Source organism: Marmota monax, unplaced genomic scaffold, assembly GCF_021218885.2.
Source record: "Marmota monax isolate L192 unplaced genomic scaffold, Marmota_monax_Labrador192_F-V1.1 WCK01_AAM20220418_F8-fsc00118, whole genome shotgun sequence".
Lineage (NCBI taxonomy): Eukaryota > Metazoa > Chordata > Mammalia > Rodentia > Sciuridae > Marmota > Marmota monax.
The window spans coordinates 571,095-585,137 of NW_026695231.1; the positions used below are offsets into that span (position 1 = coordinate 571,095).

The 14,043-nt window shown below is 47.0% G+C and overlaps 1 protein-coding gene across 2 annotated transcripts in view; it reads left to right on the forward strand.

Annotated features, from left to right (window-relative positions):
- The window catches only part of Vash2 (vasohibin 2), a 36,321-nt gene that overhangs the window by 14,836 nt on the left and 7,442 nt on the right, over positions 1-14,043 (forward strand). For both annotated transcript variants that reach the window (XM_046438397.2, XM_046438398.2), the window contains exons 5-7: positions 242-316; positions 6,172-6,553; positions 8,405-8,520. In XM_046438397.2, the coding sequence (XP_046294353.1) occupies positions 242-316; positions 6,172-6,553; positions 8,405-8,520 (573 nt within the window). The remainder of the gene's footprint in view (positions 1-241; positions 317-6,171; positions 6,554-8,404; positions 8,521-14,043) is intronic.

Below are 14,043 nucleotides of genomic sequence, written 5' to 3' on the forward strand. Positions count from 1 at the left end.
CCATGGAATACTGGCACTCACCTCTGGGATGTAACTCTTGGAGAAGAGAGTGGAGAATTGAGGGTTTTAGTTCTGCCAAGTGCAGATACGCTTTGGTGTCTTCCTGTGAATCAAGCTCTCTCTTTCCCCTATATTCCTGCATGGTGCCTAGGGTAGAGACAGGCATGCTGATGAATTGATAGACAGACTGACTACTGCATAATTAAGTCCTGAGAATCCTTTGCTGTGTTCTATCCTACAGGTTAATGGAAACAGCGAAAGAAATGACCCGAGAGTCCTTACCTATCAAATGCCTTGAAGCTGTCATCCTGGGCATGTATCCTTGAAGTTATGTATGCTTACAGTTACTGCACAGATGGTGACCTAACTATGGGGCTTGTTGCACCTTCAACATCTTTAATTAACAGAGATGATGCCCATTTCTCTTTGAATGAAGGGATCAAACTCTGGTGCTTCTCTTTAGCTTTTACTTTGGGAGTTGAACCAAATCAATGCTTGGCTTCTTGGACCAACAGTAGTCAAAACTGTTAGCTCTATCCTCTATGAGGGCTGGCTCTCAGGCCAGTGGGGTTGCAGGTTCCCTGGTCACAAGGAGAATTCTAACTTAGAGGGACTAGAGAGAGAGAAAGAGAATGTTTCTTTCTTGCATTAATTTGACATTGTCACAGGAAAAACACTCAAGGGAAAGTGGAATCAGTAACAAGAGGGCTAGTCGCCAAAACCATCTCCAAGGAAAACGTAAGGGCAGATTGTGGAGGAGACCAAGCAGAGGCAGTGCGTTCCCACTTGATGGAACACAGCTGGCACAAGGGTCTGGTCTCTCTCACACTTTCTGTTCCATTTTCCACCACACTCTTGGCTCTTCAACCTGAGAGGAGTGCAGTCCAGAAAAACCGTGATGACACTTATTGGTGCTGATGGTAATTGAACATGATCAGATAGAAGAGCAAAGAAACTCCAAGTTCTCTGGGTGGATGGCTGGAAGGGATGGTGGCAAAGGAAACAGAGTAAGATATGAGCTTGAGAGATGGGGGAACCAGTTGGGTCCTTGTGTGCTGTACTGAGAAGTTATCTTTTCCTAAAAGGAAGTGGACAGCTCAGATGGAAGTTCTGAAGCAAAGAAGTGACATGATCATATGTACTTTTTAGACAATAGCTTTCTATTTTATTTTATTTGGTTCTAGGGGCGCTTAACCCCTGAGCCACATCCCCAGTCCTTTTTTAAATTTAGGACAGGGTCTTCTAAGTTGCTTAGGCTGGCTTTGAATTTGTGATCCTCCTGCCTTAGCCTCCTGAGCTGCTACTATTACAAGCGTGTGCCAGGTGAGAGTAGCCTTCTAAAGGATAGACTGAAAAAGGACAGTTGGAGAAGGCTGGGACTGGATCTGCAAAGCCCATTGGGAGCTATTACAGGAGGAAGGGTGATGTTTGGACCATGGCCCTGGTGATAGGAATGGAGTTGAGGGGATGGTTTCAGGAGTTGGTAAGGAGGCAGAATGTACAGAACTTGGAGACTAGATGAATGCAGGAGTTAATAAGCAATCAACAAATACAGGTTTCCTGATTGGGTGACAGTGTGTGGAGGATGGGCTGGAGGGGTGAGAGTGACAGAGAAGTGGATACTTCACTTCAGTGCAGACCTGAACTCAGGAAGTAGCAGTGAAGGAGGAGGGAAGGGGTTGGAAGTGAACCAACACTTGTGAACTGCTGAGAAGTGAAGAGCTAAATGAGAAAGAAGGAACCCTATATTTCTGGCTTGCATAATAAATAGGGTCACACACCAAGGGAAGGACTTAGAGGGAAGTATCAGATTTATGGGGACCTGAGTTCAGATTTGGACTAGCTGAGTTTGAGGCATTGAATTCAGGATGCAGGATGGGCTGTTTGGAGAGTGGAGCTCACCAGGAGGATCTACACTAGAAATACTGATTTGGGAGCTGGGATATTTTGGGGGGTTGTAGCTGCTGTTCAAGACGTTAGAAGGGAAAATGATCAAGGACAAAAATCTCAGTATTTTTGGTCTAGTTGGATGCAAAGAACTTATGAGAGAGACTCAGGAGGGGAAGTCAGAGAGGTCAAAGGAAAGGCAGAAGAGAAAGGAGCTCTAGCAATCAGCAGGACACGGGATTGGTCTAGTCTGTTTTTGGACATTGTCATGGGAGGGGGAATGCCTTTGGACATTGTCATGGGAGGGGGAATTTCTTGCCTCTGCTGTCTGTGGAGCACTGGAAGGTCTGATCTGAAACCAGATTGTGCACAGGTGCCTTGGTGGACTTCTGAAACAAACAAACAAAACAAAAAACCCCAGAAACTTGAGCCTCTTGGAGGCCCCTCCCCAGCTATGCAATGATGCCTGCTCCCAGCTTCCCACAAAGGAGATGAAATGTGTGCCTGGGGAGCGCAGCAGGAGGCCAGGGCTGAGGGTCAGGGCAACAGATGGCTGAGGGCCCCAACTCTTTAGTGACAGGAATGAGCCACAGCTGTTTAGCAGAGCCTCTTGCAAGTTTAATAGGGGCGAACAATTGGCCAGAGATCTGGTGGAGATCAGTGAAGAACACTAGCCCAGGCCCTTTTCTGGATGGATGAGCTAACCTCAGGCTCTGCTGCTGGACATCTAAGTGCACCTGCATAGAGTTATCCGCCCCTCCTCCCCACACTCCTGCACAGTTTTCTGCATCTAAGCTCCCTGTCACTGAAATTATCTGCAATCTTTGGGGATTGCAGGGAATAGATCTGTGACAAAACTTCTGGGCTTGTACTCTTGCTTTTCCTTTGTTCTTATCCGTGTTACATTTCAGAACAGTCCAGGGAAGGTGGGGAGGGTGGAGAGATTGAGCTCACACTGCTGAACACAGTGAAATCTGACTCTGGGACGCAGACAAGAAACACAGACCTAAATTCTAAAAGTTGCAGCATCTTTGTCTTCTCTTTGCTGTGCGTCAGCATCTCTGTGTCCTGCTTTGCCCTCAGGGATAGTGAAGGATGGCTTGGGCATCACCTGTGTCTCCCGCAGACCCTTGTGCAGGTCCAGGAAAAGACCTGGATGACTCAGAAGCTGTATATTTGGCTGCACACTGTGTCCCTTGACATTTTCTGCCTTGTTTTCTTTTTGTACTTTTTTCCCAAGTTCAGGATTTTCTCCCAAAGAGCCACTTTTTTTTTTTTTTTAAATCTTGCTGAAGCACATATACATATACTTTTACATGCATGCTGGATACATAGATCTTTGGTTCTAAATTATTTTCTGAATTATAGCAACAATTTTAGAGGGCTTCACCGACTGTGGTAGGCCTGCTCATGGTGCTAAAGAACCATTTTTTGTGAAAGTTACAGGTGCGATATGAGAGGTAGCCTCAGCATTTCCCCAGACACAAGGTGCTAGGAGATTATCCAGAGGTTTGAGTGCTGCTATTTTCCTTCCTAAGGAAAAACTCAGGCTGCTTCCCTACTCTCACCCAAGGCTTCACTGACTGCCATAATGATGGAACAAGTCCTGGAGATCGGTGACTTGTGATGGGGTGGTCTAGTGGTCTCTCCGGTCTCCTCCCCACTCCCACTTCCCTACCTAGCTGAATACTTGTCCTCCAAGACTAATTCCAGTGTTGCTGTGCTGAGGCTCCACTTCTGTCCACCCACAGATTACTAGGCTTGCCTCTCTTATGGCAGGTATCACACCGTGTTTTGGTCTTGTTTTTTTATTGTAAAACATATATAACAAAGTTAACCATCTTAACTATTTTCAAATATATAATTCAGTGACATTAAGTCTATCTGTAATCTTGTGTGACATTATTACCGTTCATATCCAGAACTTTCTCATCACCCCAGTTGGAACTGCACACCCATTAAACAGCTCCTGTTGCCTCCTTCCAGCCCCTGGCAACCACGATCCGCCTTCTGTCTCTATGAATTTGACTATTCTAGGCACTTCAGATGAATGGAATTATACAGATTGTGTCCTTTTCTGTATGGCTTATTTCACTTGGCATCGTATCTGCAAGCGTTTATTCATGTTTTAGCATATTACAAGATTTCTTTCTTTCTTTTTTTTTGGCTACTAGTAATCAAGCCCAGGACCTCATGCATGCTAGGCAAGCTCTCCACCATTGAGCTAACTCCAAGCCCAGGATTTCATTCTTTTAAAAGGATGAATAATACTGTTTGTTGTACAGATACTACATTTTGTTTATCCATTTATCCATTGGTGGACGTTTGGATTGTTTCCACTTTGGTTATTGTGACTAATGCTGCTGTGAGCCTCAGGGTACAGATGTCTGGAAACCCTGGTTGCAGTTCTTTTGGGTACTGTGACTAACTGATATCAGTCAGCTTGTTATTGCTGTGACCAGACTACTTGGCACCGGTTTAGAGGAGGAAAAGTATGTTTGGGTTTGTGGTTTCAGGGGTTCAGTACCTGGATAGCCAGCTCCATTACTTTAGACCCCAGGTGAGGCAAGACATGGTGGAGGAAAGCTGCTCAGCTCATGGCAGCCAGGAAGGAGAGAGAGAGAGAGAGAGAGAGAGAGAGAGAGAGAGAGAGAGAGAGAGAGAGAGAGAGAGGAGAGGAGAGGGAAGAGAGAGAGGACAGAGAGGTGCCAGGGACCCCTAGTGATCTATTTCCTCCGGCCACACCCTACCTGCCTACAGTTACCACTCAGGTGGATAGTCCTTTCACATTATTCATCCATCAAATGGACTAATCCACTCATTAGGTCACAGCTCTCATAATCTAATAAGCTTTGGGGGGACAGAATGAAATTGCTGGATCATATGTTAATTCTGTTTTGTTTTTTAACTTCTTAAAATTTTTTTTTTTAGTTGTAGATGGACACATGATATCTTTATTTATATTTATGTGGTGCTGAGGACCAAACCCAGTGCCTCACACATACAAGGCAAGCACTTTACCACGGAGCTATCAAGGGTCCTCCTGTCCATCAGTGTTATAGCTAGGGTAGGGTAGGGGGAAAATGGGATTGTATAAAGGTGTAATGAGCAGGGGTCAAATCGTGGCAGGATGTGGACTATGTCCTGGAGAAGATGAGTCATTGAAAACTTTTAAGTGGAAGAGTGACATATACCAAATTTTGACTTAAATAGGTCATTCTGGCCACTGCATGGAATTGGAGAGGAGGCCAGCATTAGTGAAAACACATTCTTAGAGTGGAGAATGGCACCTGCTATGAACACTGACTATGCACAGGACTCTGTGATGAGCACCTGGATTAGTATTTTCCAAATATTTTTAGCAGAGGAGTGACATTATATCCCCCCGCCTTTCAGAGGAGTTTTCAATAGCCCTCTCCAGAAAAGCTGGGCAGAGGGACTCACAGCCTCAGCAGGACTGGTTGGGATTTCAAGATGGACTTGAGAATGCAGTGTCTCTTGTCCATCGTTTCTGTACAAGGAGGCAGTGGGACCATTATTTGAAGCTGCACCTGTGGAGTTGCTAGGTCAAAACCAAGGTAACAATAAGAGACTGTTATTAAATCCAAATGGGCCAGTGAGTGGAGAGAGCCTGCCTATTGACTGGGGACTGAGAGGAGCCTTGGAGTTTGGGTGTGGAGGCAGCTGCTCCGCATGGTACCCCAGGAGTACCCTCTGGCACGGGTACTCCGGGGCCTGGGAGGACCAGATGAGGTACATATTGACCCCTTATGACTGTTCTCTGGCCCTTGCCATCTAGATCATCCACCAGCCTGCCTCTCACATCTCTATTGCCTGGATTCTGGTTTTCATTTCTCACTTTGGACTCCAGCGTATTCTTGGTCTATTTCACACAAGGTAGTCTAGCACATCATTCTGACTGCATAAAAGAAGAAGAAAAACAAAGACACCTTGAAGAGCTCTTAATCCCCCGTAGAGAACCAAGCAAGGAAAAAGTGCCTTCATGTTATGTTTTGCATTTTTTTGTTTTCCATTTAATTACTAAAGATGGCAAGCTGTTCTCTTTGTCCCATATTAATTCTGTTTTGGTATGTACCATTTAGTTGATACTTGAAGATATCAAGTGGATCCTTTATCAAAAGATCTAGAAAGCTTAGATGTCGGCCTGCTCAGAGGCAGAAGTATAGGCTCGTTGACCCCTATGAGTTTGTTTTCCTTTCTTGGGAGTCTGTCCTCTGTGAATTTTCAAGACCTTTGTTCCTTCCTTGACTCAAATCGTCTAAGATACTTAACCAATGGACAGCCTTCCATCGAGCGATTCCCCATCAGCTTTAAAACCTACTTCTCAGGAAACTACTTTCACCATGTTGTGCTGGGGATTTATTGCAATGGCCGCTATGGCTCACTGGGCATGAGCAGAAGGGCTGAGCTGATGGACAAGCCATTGACCTTTCGGACTCTGAGTGACCTTATCTTTGACTTTGAAGACTCTTACAAGAAATACCTGCACACAGTCAAGAAGGTCAAGATTGGGCTGTATGTCCCCCATGAGCCTCATAGCTTCCAACCCATTGAGTGGAAGCAGCTGGTCCTCAATGTCTCCAAGATGTTGAGGGCTGACATAAGGAAGGAGCTGGAGAAGTACGCCAGGGACATGAGAATGAAGGTAGGTGCTGGCAACACAAATTTATGCCTTTTTCCCATTTCCTCTCTCTCCGTACCCGCACCTCTACCCCTTTTGCTCCAGGCCTCAAACTTCTAGGATGGTCACACAAGTTTCCTGAGGTTATCTTGCTTGGTGGTCACACTAGTAAATTCAGAAATATAAGTCATTTATTACTTGATAAAGACAATTGAAGTCTCTCTTTGTATGTAACATAGTTGGCCCTTCATACCTGTGGGTTCTGCATCTGCAGTTTCAACCAACCTTATTAAAAATATTTGGGAAAAAATTACATCTGTTCTGAATATATACAGACCTGTGTATTGTCATTATTCCCTAAACAATACAGTGTAACAACTGTTTTCATAGTACTTACATTGTGTTAGGTATTGCAAGTAATTTAAAGTACCTGAGAGGATTGTGTAGGCTATATGCAAATACTACACCATAGATTTTGGTAATCTGTGGAGTTCCTAGAACCAGTCCCCTCTAGGATCGAGAGGACAATTGTTTCTCAAAAATCAGAACGAAAACCAAATTAGATCTTAAAATTAAAGCAATATCTTGGCCTGCGATTTCTTCTGTGAAATCAGATGTAAAATGTAGTCATTTCACATTAAAGCTCTAGTTTTGTTCTGTTTTCACCATACAGTAGGGTGGCCAATTGTTCCAGTGTGCTTGGAACTGAATGGTTTTCCAGGACAGGTTTTTCAATATTAAAACTAGAAAAGGAGGGGCTGGGATTGTGGCTCAGCGGTAGAGCACTCGCTTAGCACGCGTGAGGCCCTGGGTTCGATCCTCAGCACACATAAAAATAAATAAATAAAATAAAGACATTGTGTCCAGTTACAACTAAAAAAAAAAAAAAAAAAAAAAAAACTAGGAAAGGAGCCAGATGCAGTGGCACATGCCTGTAATCCCAGCAGCTCGGGAGGGTGAGGCAGGATCATGAGTTCAAAGCCAGCCTCAGCAAAAGTGAGGCTCTAAGCAACTCAGTGAGACCCTGTTTCCAAATAAAAACCAAAATAGGCATGGGGATGTGGCTCAGTGGTGAAGTGCCCCTGAGTTCATTCCCTGGTACCCAAACAAAACAAACCAGGAAAGACCCAGGGAAACCAGGAAGAGTTGGTCTCCCTGCTTTATGATGTGTTTCAGAGTCACATTACGTCTTTGGTCTGCCATCTAAATTGCAAAGCCCTTTGACATAAAATTCTAATCAGGCGTCACAATAGCCAACGAGGGAGTGTTCACGGGGCAGGCCTTAGATAGAACATACCTATAAGCCTTTCTTCCCTCTTCCAGGTTTCTCTGCAGTGACTTGATGCCAGCTTATCCATGTCCCTCCAGGGCTTGTGGGGTCACTACAGAAAAGCCCCTGCACACACTAAAGTCCTGGGGTGGGGGTTATGCTAACTTCAGGCTTGGTTATGTTCAGCACCTGGGGGCCTGCCATCTTCACTCTGTTGGCCCTGGAGTGGAGCTTTTGATAAACTGCAGCCACTCTGTGTACCTGGGCTGGGAGATTCTGAGGACGAACATGCTGGTCCCTGAGGCAGTGCAGCTGAGCAGAGAATCTTGCCTAGAGACCAAGCAGCCCCAGGAGGGCGAGGCATTTAACTCAGTTCCCCTGTCTCCCATGGAAAAGGGGATGTGATGACCCACATGGCTCTCTGGGAAGCGGTGCCCTTCTTGTCAGTGCAGGGAGGAATGTGTGTCGCTCTGGAAGTCTTCCTGTCGGTGCCTCTGAACTGTGGGATCATGGGTGGGCTGGGGGTTGGGATGCTGTGCTGTAGGAGGATATGGGGTGGGGGTCCTTTAGGAAACAGTGTGGTTGATGCCTCGTATCTCCTCCAGATCTTGAAACCTGCAAGTGCCCGCTCTCCAACCCAAGTGAGAACCCGGGGAAAATCCCTGTCCCCCCGAAGGAGACAAGCAAGCCCCCCAAGAAGGCTTGGCAGGCGAGACAAGTCGTGAGTAATATTCCTCTTCCCCAACACGAGGCTCAGCACACACATTTGTGGGGTTGTCCTAGCCTATGGTGACAAAGCTGTGTCCTGGATTTGGCATTTGAACAGACAATGATCCCCAAGAGAACTATCCTCAATCAAGGGTCAAATATAGAAAAGGATCCACTAGGCACATCCCCCCCATTACTCTTACCCTGCTGATTCTGAGTTGTGTACACACCCAAAGGGCCAAGCTCCAGATGGCCCTAGAGGAACAGCCTGGAAGCCAGGTAGAACCGAAGGAGCACTGGATCTAGATTTAGGAAACCTGGGTCTGGAACCAGCTTGGCCACTTAAGCTAAGACATGTGACCTTGGGCATGTCTTATAACCTTTCTGGATATATGTTTTGTCACCCATAAAATGAGATTGTTAGAATTTATGACTTTCCTAAAACTCTGTAGTCAACTGTACCCAGCAAAAGTATGATTGCCATCAGTGGATGGTGGCATCAGAAATACCCGCAGGCTCATCCTTTTCCTTGGCTAACCCTCCTGTTTTAGCCCCAGGACTAGCAATTCCACACCTACTTCTTAGGTCATAATGACCCACTTAAGATATGACAGATCAGAGCTGCCAAGGATGCCCAGAGTAACCAGCAATAATCCACTGGCAAACACTTGAGCTATAATTATACTGGGAGAAATGCTGCTTGAACCTCTGGCCATGACGGGGACAGTGCACACAGTCTTAGTTGAGTCCCAGCTCTGCCACAGATTGGCTGTGCAGCTGGATAGATCCTTGGTCCTCAGGGAACCTTAGTTTTCATCTATAAAAGAGAGTAAAAATGCATCCTCACCTATCTCACAAGGTTGTTGAAAGGATTCAGTTAGATCTTGTGACAAGAGTGACTTGGGAATGGTGAACTGCTTTTACACAAGCCCGTTAATCCTACATGGTAAGCAGGGAATGGTTTTACAATGTTTATTTTCAGATAAAGAAACCAGAAGACAAAAACGTGTTCATTATGTCCTATTCCCAGTAACTAGTCAAATATGAGCTGGGGCTCCTGTTTGGAGGCTGGAAAGAGACTTGAGAGGGGAGGTATCTTGACTAAAGTTTAAAATGGATTGAGTTAGATGAGGAGGGGCAATTCCCTTCTGGTTTTCTTTTTTTTCCGGGGGAGGGTGGGTGGGTACCAGGGATTGAACCCAGGGGCACCTGACCACGGAGCTACATCCCCAACTCTATTTGTGTTTTATTTAGAGACAGGATCTTGCAGAATTGCTTAGTGCTTTGCTGTTGCTGAGGCTGGCTTTGAACTTGTGATCCTCCTGCCTCAGCTTCCCGAGCTGCTTGGGATTACAGGCGTGCACCAATGTGCCCGACTCCCATTTTCTTTTAAACCTTGATATTTCTGAGTTGCAGATCCAGGGAAGGGGTTGTGGGGCTACTGGATATGGGGAGAAAAAAGAGGGACATGGATGAGAACAAAAAGAAGGGCTGCCAGAAGTGGGACGTACCAGAAGCCCACCCCAGGCCCCTCCTTCCCTCTCTAGATGTCAGCTCTGTCGTTGCTCAGACTAGATCCCAGCACATTCTGGCTCCCAGAGTTATGTCTGCAGAGAAACAGCTTCTCTGCTTCTGCCCATGGCCTTTACCAAGCAGGTTTTGCTTTTGGCAAGGAAGAAAGAGACAAGTATGACTATGAGTTTAAACTCCAGGAATCCTACCATGGGACAGTGGGCACCACAAAGAGTTTGGTGACCTTATTGTGCTATTATTTCAGCATTACATAAGGCCAGCAAGTCAGCTTTAAATGTGTTGGGTACCAGAGGGCAGCATGGGAGTGGCCCTAAGGATGGAAATGACCTTAACAGGCAAGAGGCCCATCAGCTGTGGGGTCCTAGCCCCTGTCTATGCATGAATAATTTTAGTGGCTTTATATCCCCAGCCATTTCCTCCCTACAGCTGAAGCTACTGAATTCCACTCTATTTTTGCACTTGTCTGAATAATCCCTTTAAAAAGGAGGATCCGTGTCACTGGGCTGACACAGCTGAGTGGGTGGGTAAGTGGAGATGACTGTATGAGCATCAGCTGAGACAGTTTCCAGGGGGAGACGGGGAAGCCCCTCCACCCATGCATCCTTTCTCCTACTCTGCTGCCCTAGGAACGTGTAAAGTATCTTCTACAGAGAAAGGTCAGTTCCCCCGCCCCATGGTTCTTAGAAAGGGTGATGGAGTTTGAGGTTCATGTATCAAAGTCCCTCTGTGAACCTAACCCAGCTCCTCCCCAGCTCTGGGCCTCAGTGCCCTCATAGCTCTTCACAGAGGTCCCTCAGTGGCGATTCAACTGGGGCCAGCTTGCAAAGAGCAGGGTTAGATGAGCAGTGGGAGATTTTGCCTCTCTGGTGGTAAGCAAGGACACTCTCCATTAGGTCTGGGGGACCAGGGATGGTTAAGGCTCTGCCAGGCCCAGGACCACCATGCCTCATAAGCAAGCTTTCACTGCACGTGTCAGTAGAGCCCCCACTGAGCCTGCGTGCATGTTCCCCGAGGTCCTTCCCATCTCTGACAGGTCACAACTCTCGGCTTGCTACCAGGGACCTGGGCCTGGGAGTGTAAGAGGGAGCTGATGGGAGTTTTCTGGCTTGGCTGGCTATGTTGGCAGTAGGGAGCACCTCCCATTGGAGTGACCACAAGGGAGAGTCTTCTTCATTGGGGCCAGTGTCCATAAGGACCCAAGAGAACCTCTTTGTTCTCTCTCTCCATATGGCTCCTTTCCCCTCCTCTGTCCCTCCCCTGTTCATGTTTCTTCTTCTATTTTTGTTTCTTCCTTTTTGATTTCCCTCTTTCATCATCCTCCCTGGCATCTGTGGCTCTAGTGGGCTCTGCTCACCCGATGGGAGACCCTCTGGGTCCCAGAGGTTACCAAGCCTCACCTCAAGATAAGGTCCCTTGGCCACAGGGTCACAGTTGGACAATGCAAATCCTGCTTCATTCTTTCAGGGAGGATTACACATCTCTAGGCTTCAGGGTGAATGAGGACAGAGGCTGTTTATGAAGTCATAGAGAATGAGTTTGATTCTGTGGTTTAATCACATTGAAGATATTGTTTTAAAATATGTTTTAGTTGTAGTTGGACACAATACCTTTATTTTAATTATTTTTTCGTGGTGCTGAGGATCGAACCCAGGGCCTCACACATACTAGGCAAATGATCTACCACTGAGCCACAACCCCAGCCCACATTGAAGATATTTTGAATAGGATCCTTCAGTGCAGTCATTCTCCTCAGATCCCAGACAAGAAAACATTCCCAGGATAGAAAGAACACTTCCTTAGAACAGAGTTAAAAAAAAAAAAAAGAAGAAGAAGACTATGGAGGAAAAGCAAACTTCCCAGATTATGTGAACAGAGCAGTCTCTACTCAAATGACTTACCCATTAGCTCCTCATAGGATTTCATATGACCCGGGGTCCCTAGGGACACTTGAAGAAACCAAGATGGAGCGGTGGGCCTTATCAGGACAGATCAGGTCAGGCAGAGTGAGCCAAGAACCTCTGTGAGCTCTGCAGGGTCACACAGGGTCAGGGTTCCTGGAGCTGGGATTCTGGGTCACAGAAAAGAGAGGTAACATCAGAGCCTGGAAGTGGTGCTGTGAAGTTTCAGACAGTGGCCTGTGGCTCTTGAACTCTGGCCAGAGCCTCCTGCCTGGGAAGGGCGTAAGGGATGGGCCCATTCTGTCTTGGCAAGGCCTCCCTGTTTACGTAACAACCTCAGCTGTCTGCCCCATTAGCCGCCAACGGTGGTGCCTGACATCCTGGGAAGCAAGGAATGTGAGGGAGGAGTGGACTGGTCTTGAATGAGGGTGACAGGTGTGAATGGACCCCTCTGCCCTCCCAGTGTTCTTCCAACTGACTCCATGTTTCTCTAGGGCCTACTCAGATAAGCCATAAATGCTAAATTGGGGTTTGGCCTGATCTGATTCCTGTCAGACCTGACAGGAGAGGAGGGCATGGGGTTTCTGTTTACAGTTGTAAATGCTGGGCCAGTAGCACCCTTAACATGGAGGACTAAGGGGTTAATGTTAGGGTGCACCTTTACCATGCATCCCTTCCAGGAATCCCAGGTCTGCATGTGACACGGCGGTACTGGTCCTCTTGAATGTGTGTGTGTGGGTGGGTCCTGCCAGCATGTGTGCCACACACAGCCCCTTGTCAGAGGGTAGAAGAGAGACTGGGGGTTTGGGAGTCCTATAAGCTTTCCTTCCACTTACTACTTCTTTTCTTTTTTCTTAAATATTTATTTTTTAATTATAGGTGGGCACAATAGCTTTGTTTTATTATTTTATTTTTATGTGGTGATGAGGATCGAACCCAGTGCCTCACGCAAGCCAGGCGAGTGCTCTACCCCTGAGCCCCAGCCCCAGCCCACATCTTTTCTTAAACCCAGCCTCAAGGGGACACACACCTCCTTGTATGTTAAGCCCTAGGATGTGGTGATGTCCCCACAGTCCCCAACATGCTGCCCTCATTTTCTGGTTCTGAGGCTTCTTGTGGCCTCACGGGTAGCAGTACTTAGACCGTGCTGATTGGTGTGCAAAGGACTCAGTGTGCCACTGTCAAAGCTCAAGTAGCAGTGGGCAAGAGCAGCCCAGAGGTGTTGTCCACATAATACCTTCTCTGTGGAACCACCACGCTGTCCTCCCCCTCTCAGCCTCTGACCTGTTGGCTCCCGGGATGCCAACCCACAGTCAGGGTTAAGGGTAGACCAGATGGGCCATCAGGCTTTTGCCTGAGTTCACCCTACTCTCACATTTATGTGAGAACAGATGAGGCTGGGCCCCTTGTTCCTCCCACAAAGGGAGTCAAAGCAAACAGAGTGTCACCCCTTCCCCTTGAAACAGAATGCTGCTCCAGAGCCTTGCAGAAGGGAAATCCTTTGATTCCCTTGCCATGTTTGGACTGGGAATGAGCCTGGAGAACAATGTTCAATCTAAAATAACCCGGGATCTGATGAGAGGTTTTGGGCAAGCACAGACTCAGCTGAATCATCATCCTGGTGTTCGTGTTTCTTAAAAATAACCCCTTGGCAATATTCTAAGTATAAATGGGGGAGCACTGGAAGAGGCCTCCACACACACCATAGCTCCCCCAGCTCTGGCCCTGAGATGAGCTGGCGAGGACTGAGCGCTATTTCTGGCTGCACCCAACAGGCAGGTGGCATGCTGTGATAACCCACTTCTATCCTTTGCCAGACCAGGAAGCTGCAGTCACTGCCACTGAAAGGAAAGGGTTTCATCTCCTGGGCAGTTCACCAGGAATCTCAGCCTCACTCTTCTTCCACCAGAATTAGCCTTTCTTCCCCTGGATCTGGAGGTCCAGGGGTGGCAGGCAGGGTGGGAATACAAAGGGAGGAGACACCTCGTCACTTTCCTTTAGGAGTACACAAGCTGTCTGTCATTACAGAACCATAGTCAGCTTACTGAGTAGGCAGGTTCCCTACATGACTTTGAGGAATAAAGCCTCTCTAATACAGAAGAAAA